This window comes from Anas platyrhynchos, chromosome 1 (genome assembly GCF_047663525.1).
Source record: "Anas platyrhynchos isolate ZD024472 breed Pekin duck chromosome 1, IASCAAS_PekinDuck_T2T, whole genome shotgun sequence".
In the NCBI taxonomy this organism is placed as follows: domain Eukaryota; kingdom Metazoa; phylum Chordata; class Aves; order Anseriformes; family Anatidae; genus Anas; species Anas platyrhynchos.
Genome location: NC_092587.1, coordinates 199,742,430 through 199,767,126, shown reverse-complemented (window position 1 = coordinate 199,767,126; position 24,697 = coordinate 199,742,430). Strand labels below are relative to the sequence as shown.

At 38.9% G+C, this 24,697-nt stretch overlaps 1 protein-coding gene across 13 annotated transcripts in view; it reads right to left on the bottom strand.

Moving 5' to 3' along the window:
* DLG2 (discs large MAGUK scaffold protein 2) overlaps nucleotides 1-24,697 on the bottom strand; it is a 1,031,289-nt gene that overhangs the window by 1,005,754 nt on the left and 838 nt on the right. For all 13 annotated transcript variants that reach the window (XR_005264704.2, XR_005264705.2, XM_027462397.3 and 10 more), the window contains exons 2-3: nucleotides 23,587-24,643; nucleotides 8,893-9,024 (exon numbers count right to left, since the gene is read on the bottom strand). Coding sequence is in view for 11 of the 13 variants with exons in the window: in XM_027462397.3 (XP_027318198.1) it covers nucleotides 8,893-9,024; nucleotides 23,587-23,605 (151 nt within the window). In the remaining 2 variants the exon portion in view is untranslated. The remainder of the gene's footprint in view (nucleotides 1-8,892; nucleotides 9,025-23,586; nucleotides 24,644-24,697) is intronic.

The following is a 24,697-nucleotide window of genomic DNA, read 5'->3' as shown; positions in this document are numbered from 1 at the left end:
TAGTTTACTTCCATGCATCTTACGATTTAGTTCCCAATCCCAACTGCACTTGAATGACCTAACTCAGGGTTTTTCACTGACTTCTGTGACAGGGGAAGAACCTCACTGACAAGGGTAAGAAAAGCAGAGCCTTGGAATTCCCAAAAGTCACAGGAGTGGCACCAAACAACAAACTGGGTTCATTTGCAACACCTTTGAAAGCCGTGAGGTGTACAACTCTCAAAGGCAAAAATACTTCTGTGGTTTTAAAATTACCATGAAGCTTCTTAAGAAGTTATATTCACTAAAGAAGAATCACATCACAGACTAACCTAAAATGACTTCAGAGACCAAAACATTAGAGAGGGAGAACGGCTCTGCTGACAAAAATAAACATTAGGATTGCTGATGGAACTGTCTGCTCCAGATTATTTTCTTCCATTTTATTAGTAGATGTACAAACTACAATAGCAAGATATAAATCCAGTCTTTATTTAACACATACACAAAGAAAAGCAATAATGATAACCTCATTGTCCCTTTATATTCCCCCAGCTTGTAAAAGAATACATTATTCAAAATAAAACCAGATTATCTAAATGCATCTCTAAATAATTAGTCTCTAGTTCTCATCACAAATCAACAATAAAGGGCTATCCCTATTTAATGCAAAGAAAAAGACAAGCTTCATGCTGGGACAGCAGCCATACAACGACAGCTGCTGCAACTGCATTTTATTAATTCCAATTATACACAGAATACATATGGCCAAGACACTCTCAAAAAAAAAATCTACAGGAACAAAACCAGCTTTTATTCTATGCTGGATATTGAAAACTAACAAGCTCAATAATTACCACATTGCTCATATTAAAGACTCATCTTAAAAATGGTTTATTTTGAATGCACGGCTTTTGCATTTCAAATGAGGAAAGTCCACAAAGCTCCCAAATTCCTCGTCTGAGGTGGAAATGCTATCACTCATGGGCTAAAAGGCAGCAAAACATGAGCAGAGGGTTGCATCAGGATTACAAGTGATTATGTATTACCTAGGTTGTATCAGTGCTGTAATCAGTTTCTTCGTGTATACAGATAGGCCGAGAGTCAAAAGACAGAGCCCGGCTGGGATGCTGAATTTTTCAGAGTCCATCAGCATTCATACCCAGAGTTTTTGTTCAATTTATTAAGGAAAAAGTCAACAGCAAGGATGAGCTCACAATCAAAATTCCCACAAACTTAAGACGTTGTACTTTTGAGTTCAGGTCTTTTCTGGTAATCCACGATTGTTTAATAATTGAAGTCTTTCAAGCAAAAACTGACTTTTGGGTACTCACACAAGAATCCCAACTCTTCCCACACACATCTTCACACAAAGACAATAACCAAGCTGTTTTAATATTAAGAACTTGTCATGGGAGCTTCTCCCAGAGCTCCCCATGTCTCCAGGCTGGCTAGCCAGACCAGTGCCTTGGCCCTGCTTGTTCCAAGTACGACGCCACTGCAACACCCAGCCAGGTCCCACTGGCAAAAACAATTCTGAGATTTGTGCAAATGCAGAAATATTTACTGAATGCTAGAACAGCTCAATTTGGAAGGGACCTTCAAAGATGACAGAATCGCAGAATATCCCAAGTTGGAAGGGACCCACAAGGACCATCAAGTCCAACTCTTAATAGAGGATATCACCTAGCCCTGTAGCACCTGATTATATTTGAAGACCTTAACAGCTATAACAGACTAGACAATTTATTTCGGGAGTATCTAAACAATCAACAGGTCCAACTTGCTGTGGGGAAAGGGAGCCTCGAAGAAAGTACCTAGCACCCTATTTAGTCGCATCCACTGCTTCTTCACAGACACAGCTCAGAAACTCAGTAACATTTCAGACCTCTGGTAAAACTCCAGTCTCTGGATTTTTCAGCCTGATTTCCCTGCAGTAATGTGCTGTCTGTCTGTCCTTTTCCTGCATATGCATCTGTCAGCCAGCTCTTACCAACAAACTTTGAATGCTCTGCCCAATGTCAATGCAGCTCGGCAAAAGCGAAGAAGCCCCAGCTCCCCCAGAGGCTCTGCAGGTACCCCGGGCTTGAGAGAGCCAGAAGAGTTGGAGACAAATAAAGATATTTCAGCAGAAATTTCACTGCTATGAGATGAAAAACAGTGGTAGGCCAAAATACATAGGAAAGTAGGTACAATAGATCTAACATTTTTTGGAATAAACAATTTACTCTATGCAACCTGACTTTTGCTGGGAAGATGCGCGGGTTAGCCCCACCAGCTGGCTGTGGTCCAGCCCCCAGCTCGTCGAAAAAGATCAGACAGCTTCAAATCATCCCAAAGATCTAGCGCTGCTACCTCTAGCTCTTTTGAGAAAAAGCACAAATTTGCTTACTAAGAGAATTGGACTCGACAAATAAAAGCAGCTGCAGCTGTCTTCAGGCAAAACAAAAGCTGCCCTTGAATTTAAATTTCAGTTCTGCTTTAATTTATGCTGCAACAAAGAAAGATGCCAGTTTGGGAAAGTAGGACTCTGTGAGGAGTAATAACAGGCTTCCCCATTGTCAGAGATGTCATTTGAGCACTTCTCAAGTGTGACAGAGCACTGAAGGGTTTTTTGCACGTATTTTTTTGTTTCTTGACATTTGTAATAGTCTGAGAGGGTTTCAATATTTTCATATCTTGGCTATGGAATAATCTTCATTTCTATATGGCTACAGAAGAATATTTCTCAACCTGGAAAAGTCTGAATATAAATCTGTGGAAAGATCTCTCCAACGGCACGATCCGACGAAGTCAATGAGAGTTTTTCTGTAGTGAATGCTGGATTCAGGCCATCGGAAAGAAAATTGCTGAATGTCCCTGGGCCAGATGTGGGCTTGGCTGTACTGGATTAACTCCTCTGGAATTCAGTGTCATTACACGAGGCGAAATAGCTTGACATGACCAGAAACCAGCTCACTGAGATTAAGTCTCAAGAACAATAACATGAGATCAGTGACCTTACATTCAAGAGCAGTGTAAGTAGCTAAACATGCTGAATGCATAAGTGGGGTAAAAACACCTATGGAGAGCAAGCCTGAATAGTAGGAATAGATAACACTCCGTTATGCTTTCCTATTGAAAAGCCTCCCAGTACAGCAATTCATTTAATACCTTTTATATCCCTGAAGAACTGACATGGCAGTAAGTGCTGAGATGGTTCTTTCTGCAGAATGAGGATGGTTGGTACAGGCAAGGGCTTTACAAAGGTGATTTGCCTCAGTTTGATATCCTCAACTCAGCTGTGTCGGCAGCCTCGTGCAATTTGGTGTTGCCTTGTTTTCCGTTGTCCCATGAATGTCAGATCTCACACTGAAGGAAGAAGTACATTTCTGGTCTCGATGGTTGTGGGAAAAAAAGCCTGAAAGTGACTGCAGTGTTTCTTAAAGATGGATCATAGAAACAAATGATAACCACAATTTTATCAACTATTTATATTCTTTTTATGCAAATCTCATAGAGTTTTAACACGGGAGACCAGTACTACCACGTATGACCAGCACAGGATTTTTGAGGTGTTGCATTATCCCGACTTCTCCCCTGGCTTCTATTGTCATTCTTCAACACCTGGTTTATTGCAGGCTCCTTGTCCAGCCCACGTGGCACGTTTCCTGCTCTTCTCATAATTTATCTTGCTTCTCATGCATCTCTTCCCCCATCCTGACCCATCTCCTTCCCTCTAGTCTCACATTTCCTTCTGTCACTATTTAAACACTTTCTCCTTAAACTGAGCATGCCTACACAAATTCCTTATAGTTCCATTCCTTCTTTCTCTATATGGCCAACAAAATAGTTTTTCTTCTCAGCCTTAAAGCCAACAAATGGGGACTATTTAATCATTACTCTTAACTGACATGCATGGCTACATCTACTGAAATCTTCCCCATTTTTCATTCTTAGCAACTTTCCTTTTATGTCAGGGGCATGTTTCAACATCCCAACCTTACTTCAATGACAGGTTCCTCTTCGGATTCATTCAGATCTAAACTATCCTGAAGTTTAAACATTTTCCACTGAAATCCGTCTCCTTGCTTTTAATTGTCACTGACTCCTTGTAGACGTACCCTCGCATAAGCATTATAATTACACCTCTACGTTTCCACACCCTCAAAAGTGTCTCTAGGTCTTCAGTGAAACATTTCTGCAGAAAGGTCTGTCCAGACCTTTGTACTGTCTAGAATTTTGATCATATTTTATGTGAGTTTCAGACAAAAGAGACCTAATGGTTTAAAAGGACCTCCTATCTGCATATGCATGTCTGTATCTGTACATCTTCCTGAGATTGCCAAATTTTTGTAATATTAAGCATGAAAAGAAGTATCTTTATCAAGAGAAGAAGTTTCCCTCGTGAGTTACATTTATCGGGTAACCCGCAGAGGAGAGAGCTCTAGCAAATGCCCTACATGCAGGGGGAGTTTCAGTCACAGCCCACAAATTCTTAGTCACCAAAGTCAATCAAACTAAGCCAAGGCCATATGAAGCCAAGCTGTTGACCTGCTTCATGCTCCCTGTACTAAATGTTGCCATTTGTCAACGGCTATTTTATTTTTTAATCAATATGTATTTTACTGGTTTTAAAGCACCATAAAAAAATAAAGCAATGGGGACTTGCTTAGGCTCTCCTAAAGCGGTAAATGGCTGTATTTTAGGTCTTTATATACCCTATCTGTCCCGTAACACTCTCCAGTAACACAGAGGATCACAAGGCACATATTCTTGGAAGTCTGGGTACCAATCCAGCACTGTTGAGTTACACTGCCACTTAATTAACACAAACATTTTTTAGAAAAATAATATGTGAACACAGAAGAAAAACCTGACTTCTTTTATGACCTGGTTTAAAAGACATGGTGGCTCTTTTAAAATGGATTGTTATAACAGGGCTTATTTAAAAGTTAGCTGAATGAGGTAAGAAGTCTAAAAACCTCTCTTACTAAAACCATAAAATTATATCCTAAATCTCTAAATGCAGGCTGTGTCACAGATGACCAGTGAATTATGTAATCCGTACAGTAGTGTTTACTACAGCAACTTTTAAGACAGGCGGTTTTATAACATCCACATTATTCTGCAGAAATGGTACAATGCTATTAAAAAAAAAAAAAAAACATGATGCAGATTGTAACTGAAAATTTGCCAATTTAAAATTCAGGCAAAGTTATGCAAGCATGAGAAAAAAAAAAGATAAGACATGGTTTAAAAGTCAGGAAATACGTCATCCTCTACAGATTGGGTTTATCCGAATTTTAGAAAAACCTATAGAGATTAGTTTTCACCTAATACTGCATAAGATGATTACAGCTATTTGTGGCACTTTAATTCCTGCTAGAAACAAAATGATGTTTTATAGAGATGCATCTACCAAAAATAAATAAATAAATAAATAAATAAATAAACAACCCTCTGACATAAACCTCTTTCATCCATTCTCATTCCACAGAACAGCTTTCTAAGCTGTAAAACGATGCACTTTTCTTAATGAACTGAGGACTGGGCAAATATATAGCAGAGATTTTTAGAATAAGATTGTACTAAACTGTGTGTTCTTCATAAAGAATAGAATGGGAAAAAAAAAAAAAAAAAAGATGTTTGGTAGTTTTGAAATGTCCAGATGACTATTATTATTCTCTTTTATAGTTCTCCTTTTTGATCTCTACACAATGACTCCAAGATGTCCCATTATGAGATAATCCGAACAGATGAAACATTCAGATTTCTGCAGGTTTCATTTTCTTTTCCTTATAGGGTTACTTCTGAAAAAATAACATGTGCTACAGTTTGGGAGCATCCTATCAATTTAATGTTGTGTAGCTAGGGATGCCCCTACAAAAAACAAAAATCCTTACGAGCTCATAATAACAACCAAACTGTAACTCTCCCTCTCGCCATGCATAGAAGGATTGGTGCAATCTTTTTGGTGAAAATAATTTGGAATTGACTTAAGAGTAATGTCAATATCTAAATAGGAGTTCTTCCCTTTCCACACTCCTTCCGAAGAGCTTTTCCTCCTTCCTCCTCTTTGAAACTGAGGGCTGAAATTTCAAAGAATTGTGTTTGGGCCGCTTGAGTATAATGGGACTCTAGAGACTACAGCTCCACATGTCGCTTTGAAAATGTGCCTATTGGCAACCAACTCAGCTGTAACTGAACACAGCAACTCTAGCAAGAAGTCTAGCAACAAGAACAGCCTGAAGGGAAAAGGAGATGTTTTTGAACACACATTAAAATGCAAAAGGACAATGCATCAATAATCCTTTTGTAAATCACTTACAGACGTTTCACTTCCATATCTGTGGTCACTTCATCCATGTGTAGACCGTGCTTATGAAAAATATTGGGTCCTCATTTTTCTGACTCCTAAAGTCAGTAGTCAATATTTATGAAACACAATGAGGATTAAAAAAAATCAAGAGTCCAAGTTCAAACATGGCTGGTTGAATCAAACCACACAAGCATAAATCTGAGAACAAAAGGAACTAGACAACACTTAAACTTTGGTGCTCAGACTTGAAGAGTACCTCTTATTACATTACATTACTCTTTATTGGTTCTTGTAATACTAACATAAAGACATCCTATAGATTTTTAAAGCGTTTTGGAAGCTAACTAGAGTTGAACACAGATGTAAAGGACAGGGATGGTTTATTCATAAAGGACTCAAATTCTGTTGATGCTGTAGGATCTATAACAACTGAATTTGGCTCTTAAAGTATTATTAACTTTACATCTGGTAGGAATGAAAACTTATGCATCCAGGTTAACAATTCTGTCAGAAATCACATTTTGTGTGATTTTATTCTCACAAATGGACACGTTTTATTCTCAAAAAATGGACACTTTCAGGAGTTTTAGACATTCTGTAAATACACACACACAAAAAAAGGTACTTTAGCAGTACAGAACTTAAAATGAGACAGAGAATTCTGCCTTCAGCATTTCTTTGGATGGTCTTATTGATAGACGAATGGAAGAAACTACGATGGGAAGCTAAAACACATGTCATGGAAGTGGAGTTTTTTGAAATGATGATTATGCAAGAACCTCACTATTGATTGTGTAATAACATCATCCTCCACAGTTACAATATTGATGAGAGGTCACTGTTTTGTATTATTCCAGAATCTAGACCAACCAAATAGCAAACCAAATGTAATAATGCAAGAATTTGAACACGCCTGGCAATTTCCAAATCTCTTTTATATAATGAAGCATTTGAGGACAACGAAAAGACACCCAAAGTCCTACAAATCAAAATGCTATCTAAGGTCACACCATTGTATTCCTCAATCTGTAAGTGTGGCAATCAAATGATCTTCTTTGTTCTTTGGACTCAACCTTAATATAGCTATAATCACCTTCCCATCCCTGGCATATGTAATACATCAAAAAATATTGCAGTGTAGCCACACACGAAGCACATATGTTGTTAGAACACTTTGAAGGATTACTTCAAAGTACCGCAGAAGTCGATGTACAGATGTACAATGCTTCTGAGACTTGTGTATCTCTTCAATACATACTTTGATATTCGCAGTTATCTTCATGAAAATTACATAGAAACTTCCCATCTTTTTTTCGTTCTTCATTTCAGTTGTATTTATTACTATTTGGTAAATACTGTTTAGGTACAAATGTAGTAACTTTTTTAAAATGATAAATAACAATTAAAATTATGCAGGCTTTATAAAATAAAGCTAATGACTTTAAGTAAGCCAAGGAAAAATACAAGTAAATTAGTATTGACATTAATTTGTTTGCAGGAAATGTTAGAGACAGGTAAATTCATTTTTCATAAATGCTACAGAAGTTACAGAAAGTCTTCACAGACCTCCCTCATCTTCACAGTAATAGTGTTGTATTCATGATGTATAACCAAATTTTTTCCCTAACTACTACTGATTGTAGCTCTGCAATGAGCACAATTGTCAATCTGGCTTCAAACAACCATAACCAGAGGGAACATGTGGTTCCACTGCCATTGTTTGTGTTAAGAAATACTCCCTTCAGATTAATTCTCCACAAAATTTACAGATGTTTGTGAAGGAATGAAAAACTAAGGGGCCAACGCACTGTGAGCAAGAGGTCAGAGAGAGGTAGAGCAAGCGTGGCATAAACTTATTGTCACCACATCCCAGGACTGGCAGCACAAGCACTGCATGGCACTAGGGACAATAGAGATGCTACAGCCACATCAGGAAGATCATGACATTGAAAACATTTTATGTATAATAACTCAGAAAAGTTATTTTATATAAAACTCCAACACATCAAGTGCTCTGTTTTAACAAATGCTGTCATTTACAGTGACTTCCACATACGTCGAAGAAAAACTGAGTGTTGAACCAGCACTATCTGAACACTGCAACGTCACATGGATGGGACCATTTGGCCAGTTCCAGTGTGTGCCTGTGCATTTTTTCTTGACTAATTTCTGAGTTTCTTTGGCTGACATTTTCCATCAAACATAGTGCAAAAGATGCAAAGATTTAGATGATAAAATCTAGAAAAGATGAAAATCAGCAAAACTTTGGTCATTCACCTGTTTGGAGATGCAGCTTCACCTTCAACTTTGCATAGTTATATCCTACTCTGGTTCAACAATTTCCATTAAACAAAAGGAAAGCAGCACGGTTTAGGAATAATGATTCGATGCCCTATCTTGCATGAGTTTTTTGGTTACACTTACCTTTATTATAAATAAGCTTTGAAATATTAGGACAATGAGTTTCTTCACAGTGAACCAACAAGGATCATCTCAACATGCTGTTGCATTGTAAATACAAATTAAAGAGTGCACAGTAAGAGGAATGTTACAAGGTCTGACCTAGGTCTGGCCTTCAAAGGCATACAAAGACATTAAATATTAGTACCTACCTAGAAGTGCCTGAAACAAGCTGCTCTTAAAGATGCCCATCACTTTTCTGATGGCTTTTTTCAGTTGTTGCTCTTCTGGCTTCCTCAGTTTTTTACAATATTCTTCCAGCAGCACTAGAGCTCGGTCAGTATCTAAAAATGAACAAGTACAAAAACAGTTTTTATTGATTCAGGAACGTATTTAAATGCCCAAAGACTGCCCCCACATTTCTAAAGGCATTTGTTCTCACATGCAGGAACATTAACACCAAATGGTGTTGCATTCTCTTGCAAGGTGCATGCCCTGAGCCTTAAAACTCAGGCAATATGGAGAAACTGACCCATCGCCAAAACAGGAAGAATACTGCATATCTGAGAACCCTGCAAAAGGAAAATGATCTTTTGAATAACATCTACAACAAGTGTTTAGCTTTCATTAATCCAAAACCAGCTGGAAGCTATGGGTTTTGAACCAAATTACAATTTGCAGAAGCTACAAAATTATAGGCAATAACCATTATGGATATCTGTGCAGGAAAACTGGCCTTAAAATATATTCAGAGAAGACATGAAAGTCTTTGCTTGGCATCTGAAGCACTCAATTCTCTGTTCTCTGAATAGAAAATGTGTATCTGAAAGGCAGGTGTCCAAGAGGGTTCTTTTATTTTTGTTCCCTCGCTACACAGAATTGCTATCTACCTCTTTGCTGAAAATGAGACTTTGATAGCAGACTTGCATTCATGTGTTGGCTCAAATGGAGCAATCCAGCCTTCTGGAAGAGGCCAGGAAAACAGAGCTCTCTTTCTCCTGCTGCTATTGTCTTTGTATAGTCATTTGCTGAGAACATGAGTGACATATAAAATCATATGAAATCCAAATATCGTCATTTGATATAAATAAATGTACAGGAAAATGGAGAATCAGACTTAACCTTTCCTTCTCTCATCCTAAGTAGAAATGTCCATATACGTACCTATGACACCGAGATGTCTGCACATGCTGTTGTAATTATATTACCACCAAGTTGCAATAAGATTCCCAAACAGTAAAAAAAAATATATAAATTAATAATTATAATGAGAGAAGTGGCTCAATCTAAATTTCTTACAGTGGAGTTCAGTATAAGCTTCATTATAGGACAGGTACAGACTCTTTAGCTAGATTAAATGCAATGAAGTTCTGACAAAATGCTTGGAAAGGTAAACCAGACTGCTTTTATCATTGTTTCTTCTAATTATCTGAGAGCAAACTTATTTTTCTCTATATAAAAATTGTCTTTGTTCAACCAAGGATCTTGAACATGATCTATTCAGTGTGAGCCCTGCAGTGCAACAACTAAATGAGTTCACAGTATGGGAAAAGACACAACTTGCACTCAGCTGATAACATCTTTAAATTATGAAAGGAGAAACATTTAATCAATGATTGATGTTTAAGATGTAATTTATTTTCACTCTCCTCGCATCATGGGGGACATAAGGGTTTGAATAACAGCTTTTGCCCAGCTTTAACCTGAAGCACTCAGCAAGCTTAGTACCCACTTACAATGCACAGAGAGAAATCAGCTCATTTAAAGGCCAGTTCTGAATACTGGAGCTAGGCTCCCCCTGTGAATCACCCTCAAAAATCGTGTGTGTTTTTTTCTTTCCACTGACTGTTATAGACGAGGGTGCTCAGCTTGCCCAAGGCTCGAGCAAGCCTTTGTGCACGACTGGTTTCTCCTAGGCAGTAGGGTGCTGTGCCATGAACAGCTCTTGCCAGGCTGGAGCTTTTGGGGTGGAGGAAGCAAGATAATTCATAACCTCAAAGTTATTCATAAACAAAGCAGCTGCAAGAAGCAGAAAGCAAAAATACTTTTTAACAATCAGTTCCACCAAACCAGACCAACCCACTGCTGTATTCCCAACCAGTTGCCGGGGATATGTAACTACCTCTATACATGAACTCAGCTTCTTTGGCCTTGAAAATCCCAGTAACATTACACCTTTCGCTCAGCTCATACCAGTGCATCTGACCTCCCTGTGATGCCTCTGATTTTGCCTATATACAAGTTCTGGCTCCCCACTGCTAAATCATTAGTTAAGAGTTTAGGATGTTGCTCCACTCCTGCTGGCTCAGTCACCTGGGTCATGGTGCTGACGTCCCTTCTGCCGTCATTCACTATTCCTTCCCCAAAGTGTACAGCTCTGATTTAAAAAACATAAAAAAAAAAAAAAAGCTACAAAATAAAACAAAAAAAGTAGCATCCTTCTGGGCAGTCGAATAGAGTTCTTATAAGTAGCATCCTTCTGGGAGGTTGAACAGAGTTTTTATTTTCACCAAAATTATTACTTTGCAGCTCATCAAGATGAAAAAAAGCCTATTCCCGGTGGACCCCGAAACAGTCCCAAACCCTACAAATTGAACAAGTAACAGAGCACAGCTCTAGTGTTAATTCTAAAGCCTGGCTAAATCCCAGCTCAAGGATCTACCTTCCTGCCTAGTTCTCCTTCATAGCCTTCAGACACGGTGTGTCTGAAGAACACCAAGCACACTCTCCAAGATCATGATTACCTTCAGCTGCCAGTTATACCTGAAGCAGGTGAGGATGGACAGTACTTTCTGCCTTTTTGGGCTGACAGCTGTGAAGCATAAATCAAAGCTGACTGCCCACACTGCAGCACAACAGTTAAATAAGAACAATATTCCTTGCCATTTTAATTAATAAACAAACGTTTCTGAAGCTGACTACCCACACGTTCTTCTCTTCCAGGTCTTCATGGAGGATCTGATCGCTGCATGTATGCAATGATGATATCCACTGGAGCACACGGGCAATTTTTAGCAACCAAAATAAGTCGAAGTGTATCATAAATACACCTAAGAAGTCTTTATTCCATGGTTCAGTGCTTATACCAAATCCACATTCATTGAAACAAGACCTCAAACCTTTTCAACAGGCATTTACCATTCCCAGTTGTGTTGATCCCAAGTAGATCCTTTGTCCGCTAACAAAAGACCACTGAAAAAGGAATATTAACTCTGCTCGATGAAGTCTGATGGACATAGCTCCGTTTTTTCTTACTGTTTCTTTACATATTATATTTTTAAATGAACACATTCATCTGAAACGTTAAGCAAAGCTAAGTGCAGCATTGCATGGAGTCTAATTACACCGACCTTGACTCATACAGCTGAACCTATTGCCTTAGAGAGGCCCCTTGGACAAGAACCCCTCAGATGATACCATCCTGCAGAAACTCACGTATATCCCCGACAGTATCTGCGTAACTGTTTTGTTTAAATAAATCATACTCAAAACATCTTAATAAAAAAAAAAGAAAAAATTCTTTAAGGATACAAGGTCCTACAATATCTTGTCCACGACAGTATTAATTGATCCAAGCTAATAATTTTTCAATTTATTACTACATTTTTTTTTAACCAGTTCACAAATCCTTGAGGTTTATGTTACTGATAGGGAATAAGTGATTACTGCAACAAATCAGAGAGATATGTGACACTGGCAGAAAACTGTAGATCAGTAACTTTGCTTATTAGATTTCTTTAGTAAACTGTTTCCTCCCTCAAAAAATCTAAAGAGTAACCACATTAATATATATATAATTTATCTTTTACAGAATGAGTCTCCATTCAATATAATGTTGATTTATATAAAAATGAAAAAAAAAAAAAAGGAAGAGAAGAAAAATCCTTTCCTTGGAGTTGGATGAGATCACTAGAGATTAATCCACACTTTAATAGTCTCCACACTTTATAAAAACATTTTCATGTATATTGATTTTTAAACTTTCATAAATAGGCAGTCATACTATAGGGCTGAAACTTCTGCTGGGCCAATGGTTATATATCTGATGAAAGAAGAAGAAGACAAAGATGATGAAGAAGACAAAGAAGAACGAGAAGATGAAGCCGACGAAGAAGACAAAGAAAAATTTGAGCATCAGATTGTTCGCTGAAAGTGTAACAGGTGAGCGCTCAGACTTTGGACAAATTAGGTGACTGAACTCTTAATGGAGTTTTGTACACCAAAACTGAGGTAGGAGCTTCCACGCTGCTGGTGTGCCTGTGATGACACCCTCACAACTGCCCAGCAAAGACAAGCACAAAAACACCGTGAAATCAGAGCATTGTTATTTTACAAGCACTTTATACTGGTGTAAATAACCCCACTGCTGCATCACTACAGAGGAACAAGCTGCCTGGTGTACCTTGTACATTCATTTCTCTCTGTAAACCCAATGCTCAGCTATTGACTTAAGCAAAGGGGATTTTTTTTTTTTGCCTGAGGGCAGCTGGATTGCACTTTGCTCACCAGCCATTTGAGTTCATCTCAATGCACTTGCTGTGGCACTGAAAGTGTACTGTGGTAGACTTCAAGCAGTTGATTCGAAAAGCCTTGATACACCCTGTGCCCTCAAATGGGACAGAGGATAACACAGCATATGGCAGCCTGATGTCTGTAGGAACCTCTGAAACTACAGGAAACAGTCTTCCAAAATATCTCCTGGATGTTATTCAAACCATTTATCCTTTCTATGAACTAAATAGACAGGGCCTGAATATAATTTAGGAATATTTATGAATTTCACCGATTAAATTGGAAAAGATTTCACTAACAAGATCAGTTGAAACGATATGAGAAAGACAAAACTGATTCACAGAATCACAGAATCCTCTAGGTTGGAAGAGACCTCCAAGATCACCGAGTCCAACCTCCAACCTAACACCAACCAGTCCTCCACTAAACCATATCCCTAAGCTCTACATCTAAACGTCTTTTAAAGACCTCCAGGGATGGTGACTCAACCACTTCCCTGGGCAGCCCATTCCAATGCCTAACAACCCTTTTGGTAAAGAAGATTTTCCTAATATCCAACCTAATATTTAAAACCAGTCGCTGAGCTCTGTCCTCAGAATGACTCAAACTAGAGAATGCTGAATGGTGAGGCCTCAAACCAAGAAACAGACGACTGGAGCACCACATAATTTGGGCAGATGCAATTATTTGTTATGTGCCTGTTTTCAAGCCTTCATCGCTCCTTCTGGCCACAGTAAAGCTACGTAAGGTAGCACTATATGGACCAGTGCAAAATACTGGCCAACACCAACCTTATTATTTTAGAAACCTGCTGTGCTTGAACACCTGCAAGCCTCCCAAGAGCTTCTGATGAGATCCATGAAGGTTTGCTACAGCCATCAAACTCCTGCTACAAGAGAAGGCAGCTTAGAAACTGGAGAGGGAAAAGTAAAGCAAATACGACATCAAACTTAGCAGCAAGTGGAAACTTCTGACTCGCACATGCAAGAAATCATGGTCAGCTGGTTAATGGCAACCTTCACCAGCCCAAGGTAGTTTCAAGTGACCACTGATTCTCAGGGAACACCAGATTTGTTCAGAAGATAGTTTGTTGGCGAATTTAAGAGCATATTTACTCATATTTCCTCTCATTGGCATCAGAATTGGTGAACTACAAAACTTTAGGGGTACAATGGTATGGAAAAATGTTTTCTTTTCCCTTTCCAAAAAGAGATTGTAATTGTTTCTGATCAGCAAAGTCTTTGGCATGGGTGATTTTTAAAGAAAAATATGCCAGCTTATTTCAAGAGACTCCTTCCAGCTTTTGGAGAACCAGAATTGGGAAAATGTAGGGCATCAAAGCTGGAAAAAAGCATGAAGAATGGGGGAGGAAAAAAGCAGCAGCCAAAATAGAGGTGAGAAATGTAATCAGAGCACCAGGAAAGAGAGCAAGGAAGTTTTTTTCAGTGAACTTCGATAACTTTAAAAGAAAAGGATCTCCAAAACTACTTGTACTTTGGGTTCAAACCTTACTTTAGATGATCACTGATGGAACAGCCAAAGCTCTGAGCAAACCCTGTTCCCTGCCCCTCTTATTTTAGAATCTCTAGACTTGATCCTGGGCTCTGTAAAACTCCAAATTTTAAAATGAGTTGTTGTAGATCAAAGGGGGGGGTCTGATCCAAGCCTAAGCCACCAACAACTCATTCACCTTTCTTAATCTTCACACAAGACAGCAAACACAGAGGGATAAATCCTGTTAGCATGCAGTGCTCCTGTGTACGGAAGACCTGAGCTTTACAACTCCTTCATGAGCCTGCCCTGTAAAATCTGAAATTTCTAACCTGGAGGGAAAAGCCAGTTAAATTTTTGAAAGAAACATAGGAAACGGTATACTGAGACAGTAGAGAAAGAGACAAAAATGCAGGTTATAATGCTTCGAAAGCCTTGAGAATTACTAAAAAATGCCAATTTATATATATATATATATATATATATATATATATATATATACATAAATGAGGTTCAAAAGGGTGGCAGCAGAGGACCAGCAGACAGGGAATGTGTGGCCCTGTACAAACCAGAAAGCTCTCAGCACCTCTGGCCCTTCACACAGGGCTTTAATAAGCCCTCAGGGAAAGGCCCCGTATGGGTTACGTGACCCCAAGGAAACATAAGGCCTTACGGATGTGACAAATAATATTTAGGGGTGATGAACACGCACAACAAGCAAGCACAAGAGTCAAAAATAACTGCTCCTGAGAACGTGTATAATGAGTGAGCCCATCTTCTGTCCTGCTAGGGAAACCAAGTGGATAGAAATGGAGAGATTAAACATTTAAGTCAAAGTGATTACTGCCACAGGGCCTACAGAGATTAAACTTGAGTCAGTGACTCTTTCAAGGAATTAAATTTAAGGTTTTTCATTCAAGGAATGAAAGTTAAGGTTTCACTGAGTCACCCCACTAAGAAAACCCTGTGCTCTCCGCTAACTGCAAAAGGAAGCGTTCCCTCCCGGATCAACCGCAGCCTTTGTGAATTCCCCGCACGGGCTGCCTTCCTGCAAAACAGAGATTTAGGAGCAGTTCAGCTGTGAAGCACTGCTGTTCCAGACCTTGATGCTGTTAGCAGACCAGAAACAGGGCAGATAATCTGTGAGAAGAACTGCTGTGCAAGTGCAACCGTAAGTTTTACAGGACAAGGCAACGTTGTGTGCTCAGTTCCAACCCCTAGGACTTTTGTACATGGTTTACATTTCCAAAGCCTCTTATTCCCTCTTCCGGAATTAAATTTATCTTAAAACAGTCTCCAAAGCCTGGATGAGGACCTGTGAATGCCACAAAGCAGACTGGTGGATGAAGCCGAGCAGAAGTACTGTCAGCTTTACAACATGCACACACAAATGGCCAGGGAAACAATGATCAGAAAAGAACACTTGGGTTCCTTTTTTTGGCAGGTTTGCTAGGACTCAGACTTTTTGTCCAATTTACTATAAAGAAAACTGGGTCTTTATGAAAAAATTCCATTTTCCATGATAATTAGCTGCAATGTCAATTTGTTGTCTGAATGTCTTCACGCTTGGTTTTACAGCACGTAACCGTACATCTGTTCTGTTAAAACGCTACCTTTACTTTGCCTTTTTTTTTTTTTATGAGTTTTAAATATATTCCTTAAAACTTGACTAAATGTACTTACCCGAGGAACAGGATAACTATATAAAGACCAGTTAGCGCCTGGCACAGCATAAAACCAGAGGAAACTTTTCTCCAGCACTTAGCAGAAAGCATCCTGCAACCAAAGCCGCGTCCCTGGTGCCCCCCAGCCCAGATGGGATGGTGGGGATATAAGACCCCTGCAATCCCACAGGTATCCTTCCTCTACTCACCTCTTCCTGTAAATACTATTAACTCTCAAAAACAAACAAATAACAAAACAAAAACCTTAATAGTGTATAATCTGTCTTATGTATTACTTTACTGTAATAAAGAAAAAGATCCCCTTGTCCCTTACCAGCGGCTCATTGTGGGACCTGCTTTCTTCCCACTAGATCACTTTTTTTAGGGATCGCAGAAGGGTTTAGCAACTGCTGATATCAGCTATTAATCCCACAGGGGCCAATCCTTTTTCCTAGAGAGCTCTTTTTTTCCCCAGCCACATTGAAGGTAAAGAGGGGACTGTTTGTTAGTGACTTTTTCTCACATTTCTTGTCCTGGCTTCACGGATTGTGTCTCAGATACACAAGCTGATTCTGGATCCCTGAAGCCCCTTCTAGAATGAGAGAAAGCCTGCAAGTGTAATTAGCTTCACCTGAACTTCTTGTTTCTGCCTTTCAAGTGTCACAATGTTAAAATCTAGGTGTAAAAATCTGCAATGCAAATAGGAAGACAGAATGAAAATGAAGCCACTCGCCCCCAAAATGATGTAGCACCAAATGAAAACCTCTTGTTTACGCAGCAGAATAAAGGCAACTTGACAGAGCTTAGCAGTCACAAAAATATGAAAGAGCCCTGCTTTGAAGAGCAGCTGCATCATGCACAAAAATCTAGCTGTACAATTCTAGCTGTATGCCATACACAACGCTAGGGGAACTTGGTGGATAGTTGTAAAAGTAAAAACCAGGAGTTATACACTTATTAGAGCTGTTCTGCATGTCTTTGCTTTAAAAGAAGATTCAAATTCAAAAATAACATAAATGTGAAAATTGGAACGTGGCAGGCGTTTAACAAAAAGGCATCTGTTCTGGAATAAATAACTTCCAAACTCATACAAAATGAGCATTGTTTCGCATGAAAGAAAACAATGTGGAATTACGAAAATTCAGATCTAATCCCGTACCACTGACATCTTTCTGGAGATGCAATAAATAAATAAATAAAAATAAGAAATTGAATGAGATCAAGTCTTCTTTATTTGTTACCAAAACACGCATTATGATGTTACATTTTCCCAGAGCCACTTTGGATTTTTTCATTTAAGGTCCTTTGTATTAGGCTGGAGTCTCTCAGTTGATAAACAAAAAACAAACAAACAAAAAAAAAAATAATTCTACATTTTGGATGTTAAACAATTGAATCTATATACCTGCAAAGTTTGGTTTGAGGTTTATTTGCAGTAGGTTTGTTTTATTAAAAGCACAGCTCAGCAGGCATTTGTCCCCAAGATGGTGTTGCTGGAGAGCACAACACCTAGGACTGAACTGGAAGGTGACGAATTACTCCTCTGCAGGGTAGCGACATATGCCATACAGCTAGGAGAGAAAGGAGTGTGAAGCACAAAATGTTGGTTTGTTTGTAGAACCCTAAATTGCCCAGATTCTCTCCTTCCTAGAAGGAAGGAGAGAATGACTCACCTTCACTCACCTTTCTGACAAATGTGGTTTGAAGGAAGCATTTACCTCTTCTTCCCCAAAGTGAAGACAGACTTAAGGACACTTACACTAAATCATCTTGGCGAAGAAAGTTTTATGCCACCAAAAGCTCCTTTGAAAAGCAGCCATTAAAAAGCAAACGGTTTGTTCACGTATTTTGTGTGTTTGTTACTACCGTCACCACCCACCAGGCCAAAGGAGCCCCACTGGCTATTTCTGGGATGAAAACAGCAAGAGAAAACGTGATCTTTATTTTTATAAGGATATTGTTTGGCACTAAATCCTTGGTAAATACAAAATACCATAGTGAAATAGACCTTAAATACTTGTAAGAAGCAAGAACCTGATGGGAACTGATCAAAATAAGCAAAACTGAGTAAAGCAGTAATTCTCAAAATGAGAGTTTCAGCAATTTTCAGAAAAATGCTAAAGCAGGGGCTGCAAAATCACCTTTTAGCACAGTGGGCTACCAGTTACAAATTCAGCTTTTTCTCCATGGTCACCCTCTGACATCTAACTTGGCCATCTGGAACAAATTCAGAAGGAAAGAAGGGAGGCTGAGAAGGGGAAAAAATAATGCTTATCAGGCAAGATTCCATTGCTTCCACTGAGTGCAATATGTGTTTAACAGGAATGGGAGGAGAGGATGCACAGCTGCCTCTTGTCTCTATCACAGCATGGCTGTTTCCAATTCTAGTGACTAACAGTACAACAATTTGTAACACTTTTTCCTGACAAAAATAACAAATAGGGTTAATTTATAGCACTCAGGGAACACACGTCAGCTCTCATAAAGATCTCAGGCAAGATGTTTTCTTCCCACTACATGTTAAAAGAGAGGCTGAGATATCCCTCACCTGAGTGTGGCTACCCTGTGTTCCCTCTGCTGCCAGTGGGGAGACAGGAGGACAAGTGCCAAGAAGACAATTTAGACCTCAGGTGGGTCAAAATGCCCTCTCTGGAGTTAAAAGTCTCTCTGCTGACCAAAGCAGCCCCCTGGGGTAACACGGTGGGCACCCTGTGCAAGTGAGGCAACTAAAATGGGCTGGATCTGTGTAAGAAAATCTGACAAACAGGAGAATGATGGTAGTAGAATTCAAGACCATAAAATTCACCACTTCCAATCCAGAGGCATCTTAACTTTGCAGCCTGCTTTTATTTAACAAAGACTTGATCTATATTAGGTCTGCTCCTACAGTCCTTTTGTGTGCAAAATGTCTCGCTGCTTCTCACAGAGGGAACAGCCTGTGGCTGGAAAAAGATTACTGCCAGGGAAGCAGCTACATCCTTCAGTCATGGCTCTGTGGTGGAAGTTGGGAAAGTTTAGACAGTGATTTTCTGCCACTTGTTCAATTCTTGGGAAACAAAAATTGTGCTTTTTGTAATCTGTAAACCTAACTTACAACTTTGCACTGCTCCCTGTCAATTCTCTGTACAAACTGTGAGGTAGTTTGACAGAACTTGGAGTGAAAAACGTGGCCTTTTAGCCGTGTACTTATTTGAGAACATTTATTCAGCAACTGAAATGACAAAAAGCTTGTAATACTTATGAGAATGAAAAGGGAAACACAAATCTACTTCAATACCTACTGGATTTCCTGCTTAGTAGGCTGTCAGGAGCCTGCAACTACATTCACCAACATTTCTGAGCACCAAAAGTTACAGCCCTAAATTTAAATTTTGTGATTTAAAAAGAAGTTCAGAGCACAAAGAACTCCAGTGCATTAACAGGAGCTAACTTAGTCTGGCTCTCTATAAACTTTGCTTTTAGAATTCCTGCCCAATTGTTTTAGATGCCTTCCTTTCAACAAACCAGCCACATAAAATTTGTATTACCACTGCATAATTTAGCATTTCCTCGAGTGTAGCTGTCACATTCTCCTAAATGGCATAGTCCATGTGGGATCAGATCAATGCTTTTTAATTCTTCTTGTTGATTGGTTTAATAAAAGATGTCCATGAAAGTGTTTCTTTATATAAGAGGCATGATAAAAAAAAATATATATCCCTATGTAAAACAGAACCAGCACACCTTCATAAAGTGACTACAATGCAGAGGGAGTCAAGATATTAATGGCAGCCCACGGGGTGGATCTGGCTCAAGATACGGTTCCTTTCAGTCTCAGAGATGAAAAATGGGGTGAGGGCAGTATAAACATCACTATTTAAGCATCTCCTACCGCCTAGACACAGCCAGAAGTGTAAAGGTGTTGGCAGGGTTAGCACTCGTGCAGCCAGGCATCCAGATGTGGGGGCTCCTGCCACAGCTGTGTGGATCGCAAGCAGGGCTCAAATCTGGGATCTGGTCTCTAGCACAGAGGAGCATGGATCTAATTCATTTTTCTGTCACTGTGAAAGACATGAATGAGTTGCAGCAACATTCATGCTCTTCAATATTTTGTGCATGAATCCAAAATAAATGCACTTACAAATCTAAATATAGTCCTTTACTGTTAACAGAAATCAACCGGGCTATCTCTGGGAGGAAAAGAGAAAAGAAATGTAAAAATACTCAAAAAGCTGACTTTGCTCACTAAGATTCTTCGGTATGGTAGTACAACTTCATTTTAAAGTGAAGATTCCTCAAGAAGTCCCATAAATTTCTTCTGAATAGTTGTACTCAAATGCACCCTAGTTTAATTGTGAAAGTAAAGCATAAATTAAGAGAAAATAATGAATTTATTTAATTCTCAAACTTGTGCATCCCATATTGTCTCCAAATGGCACTGTCCAACAAGTAATGTTGCAGATAAACTCAAATGCCTAGTTTGATATAAAATTTAGTGTACTTACAGTAAGTGAAAGGTGAGCAACCAAAAGCCAAAGAGAACAGCTGTTTGTTTCATCATGTAACAGCAGCAAAAGTACCCACACAGTGTCTCATCCCTTATCTAAACGGAGTCCATTCAGCACCTGCTGGGTACCTCCCTCTCCCTTTCCAGCCTTATTTTATTCCTCTTTTTCCTCTTTTTTTTGAGACTGACAGCAAGTGTGCCAACTCTGTTCATATTCTTGGGAATGTGGAGCCTTATTTCCCTCCCCAAAAAACTGAGAAAAGAAAATCATGTCACCCTAACACATCAGCCAAAGGCCTGGCATACCAACACAAACACGATCAGAACCAGTAGCACACCTTTTTCTCCACATCCATAAAGAACTGGTGCTCCCTTTAAGTTATATGTTTTTTACTATTAAACTATTTTTCCTGCCTAAACAGGCCTAGACTTTTAAAAGCAAGATGGCAGACACTGAATTAAGCATTAAGGAGGAGTGCAAATTATGTCCAAAGCCACGTGTAATCTGTAGACCAGTGCTGGATGTGAGAGCTCTTTCAAAACTGAATCCTCAAAACACATTCACTGTCCTTTAGCAGGACCCACCACTCGTCAATGCCAAGGAATGCAGAGTTTGGTAACACCTTCCAGGGATAAATACCGGGATATTTAAAAAATAATAGTCTCAGTACTGAGTTAGGAGAATATTTTGATCAAATCCAAAAGAGCAACATGTACAGAAGAGCTGAAATGGAGAGGGATAATCCTGTTTTTATAGATGCCATTGAAACGCACCATTTTGTACAGCCCAGAAGCAAGCACCCCACCAAGATTTCCACAGATGGCACGGGTGGGGAGGACGGAAGACACGAACTCCCAAACTCCCAAGTACATAAGACCAGAAAGTGAAAACAAATCATCAGCAGAATCATTCCCCAGTTAGACACAAAGTGCTGCCACAAACATAAAGCAAACAAACAGGAAAAAAAAAAAAAAAAGACAAAACCCACAGGGAAAAAAACCATCAGTCTCTGTTGGTCACTGGAATATAATGGATTACTTACAACAAAAGCAGATTATTATTTTTTTTAACTGATAGTGTGTTTCAAGTTGTCAGCAAGCTTTTAATTACATTCAGAAAGTTGGAGTCTCTTGCATGGAGTAGACAAATTAAGCCATCCAAAATAATAATAAAGTTGCTGATTCGCTAACATTTTTAAGCCTGCAATTCATGTGCTTAAATACATTTTTAGCAGTATCTTCTTAATACACAAATACATTCACACTGGCAACTTCAGCACACTGACTGATGGGATAATTTAAAGTATTTCAAGGAGGATATTTGGGTCTCTTGAGATTATATTTAAAATTTGGCAAAATAGAAGGAGAAATTAAAGCCCTGACATACATTAAGACAGAACTAGACTGTCTGGAAACAAACAGGAACTCCACCGATTTTTAAGGCCAGAAGGGACCGCTGTGATTGCCCATCTAACTTCCTGCACAAAGGACCCCGTAAGATTTCACCCCCCCAAATCCTGCAAGTATTCTGAACCTGAAACACAGCCAAACATCCCGCACAGCAACACCCTTAGTGTCAATCACCTAATTCAGAGTTAACAGTTATAAAAAGACTGCCTTAATTTTCCTTCCGATTCATTAAAACCTTTCAGGTTTGAAATGTTGTCTCGACTTTGTCATCTGCCAAAATACAATCACCAAATCCCATTTGTTGTTTTTGGTTTTAAAGCACTCCTAGCAATCTGTGTGGTTTTATTATTAGTATTTACACAGTAAATGGTAACTCATAACCAACACCAAAGGGATATTGCCTACCAGGAAAAGAATGAAAAGTCACACTGACTGTATCTCCATTTGTGTGGTCAAACATTCACTTTTTGTTCCTTCCCCCATGTTTTGGTATCAGACCCAGGGATGTGTCAAATCCTAGGACATCTGGAGAGATGAGCTGAATAGACAAGGTTCACTTACCATTTATTCTATTAGCATTTTATGAAACTTTAAATACGTGCCATGTTTACCAGAAATAACCCAAGGTCTACAAGTGTTTTCAGGGTAAGAATTTTCCCCAATATTTCCCAATTCTTGCCTGAACGCTGGCAACCACATTTTCCAAAGCTGCTTCTATACTTGCTGTAATCACAAACTTTATGGCAGAAGGGGCAGAACATGAGGCTGGTCATCGTTTCTTAAATGCTGCCAGATTACACTCATAAATGTACTACTTTCATACTGTATTACGGCACGGAAATCAAACTTAATTAAAGTGCATTTTAAAAAACACGTTCAAATCACCTTCAAAACACAACTCTTGGAACTTTTATTTAAAATTACCCTTGAAACTTTGCTATTTGTTTACGCCGCTACTGCTGGCTGATATTTATCCACCAAACAGGTAAAGAATAGAAAATAGCCCAAAGCCATGATTTTAAAATTCATTAGTGTTTGTAAGACAGGCTTCTCACAGCATTAAATGCCAAGCTCTTGGTGTCTGTTCAAGATCTCTGATGGCTGATCCTTACAAAATAAATATTTAAGGCCAAATTTGACAAAGGCAGATCTTAAAACATGCCATAAAAATACTTTTAACAATTACTACCGTGAGTGCACCGATTTTTCTCCCATTTTCAGCGCAGAACAAAAACAATTTCAATCTCCCATTAGAACACTTTTAATTTCACATTAGAAGCACTAGAAATCAACAATCTAACAACATGGAGATGCAAAATGAGATATGAAGCTTCATTGCCCACCTTTCTTCTTGACTGGCATTCTTCTTCCTACTTCTGGTTGCAAGCACTTATTTAGGTATTAATGATGGACTACTGGAGCACTGCGAGGTCAGGATCTGGCTATCTATTGCAAAACACTTCTACAGTTCAGTTAGGAAATGCAGCTTCAATCTTCATTTCCATCAGGACTTGCTGTTTTCTTGTATTGGATTTCCGATGCTTCCCATAAATAAGAAAAAAAGGGGGAAAAAAAGAAGCTTTTTGATTTAAGAGATGCTTTCAATTTCTTTAAAATATATTTGAATCTATAAAAATACAAGAGAAAATGCTCCTTGGCAATACAAAACCCTATTACAACTCCTCTTCTGGCAGCAAAGTTTGAAAATTAAAAGATTTTATGTAATATAATTAAGGCACAGTCCATCTCTAGGCAGCTGTCTCAGTACTCCACCTGTACATGCTCAAAACCACGTTATTTGCAGGACAAAAACTCCCAAATAATCCAAAGAAGGAGGAAGACAAAAAAAAAAAAAAATCCAAAGTGACTCTTTAAACTTCGTTCACTTCTTGAATGAATTTTGCTAGCTATGCATTGATTACACAGCAGACTGAAAAGGTCCCTTTTTCCTCACCAGACAACAGCCTTCAAATATCACCCTCTCACCCACCAGAAATCACTGGCCAGTCACTTTCATTTTTATTATCTGCAAGCCACCCAGCCTTACGGTCTTTAATGTCCCTCTGATCCTCCCATGTATTAAAAGAGAGGATTGAAAAGGAGGAAAGCAATCCCTTGACCTGGAATTATTAAAGTGACAGTGCTGCTCACTGGGCACTTTGGCAAAGCAGATTGCTTTCTAGTGGAGTCATTTATTTCATGCCATTTCTTCCTTTGCAAAGCAGCCACCTCGTCAGAGAGGGATAAGGAGAGTTAGGAGAAGAGCTTCACAAATGGTTCATTTTCAGAGATAATGAAGGATTACTGAAACAAAAAGCAAGCCATGAGATCAGTCCAGAGTTTCCCACTCAGAAGTGCAGCTGGTTGGCTTCAACATGAGCTCTCTCTCTCCCCCTTTTTCTGAAAAACAAAAAGAGAGAAACAGAAAAGGGATAGATTTTCCTCATCTAGCTC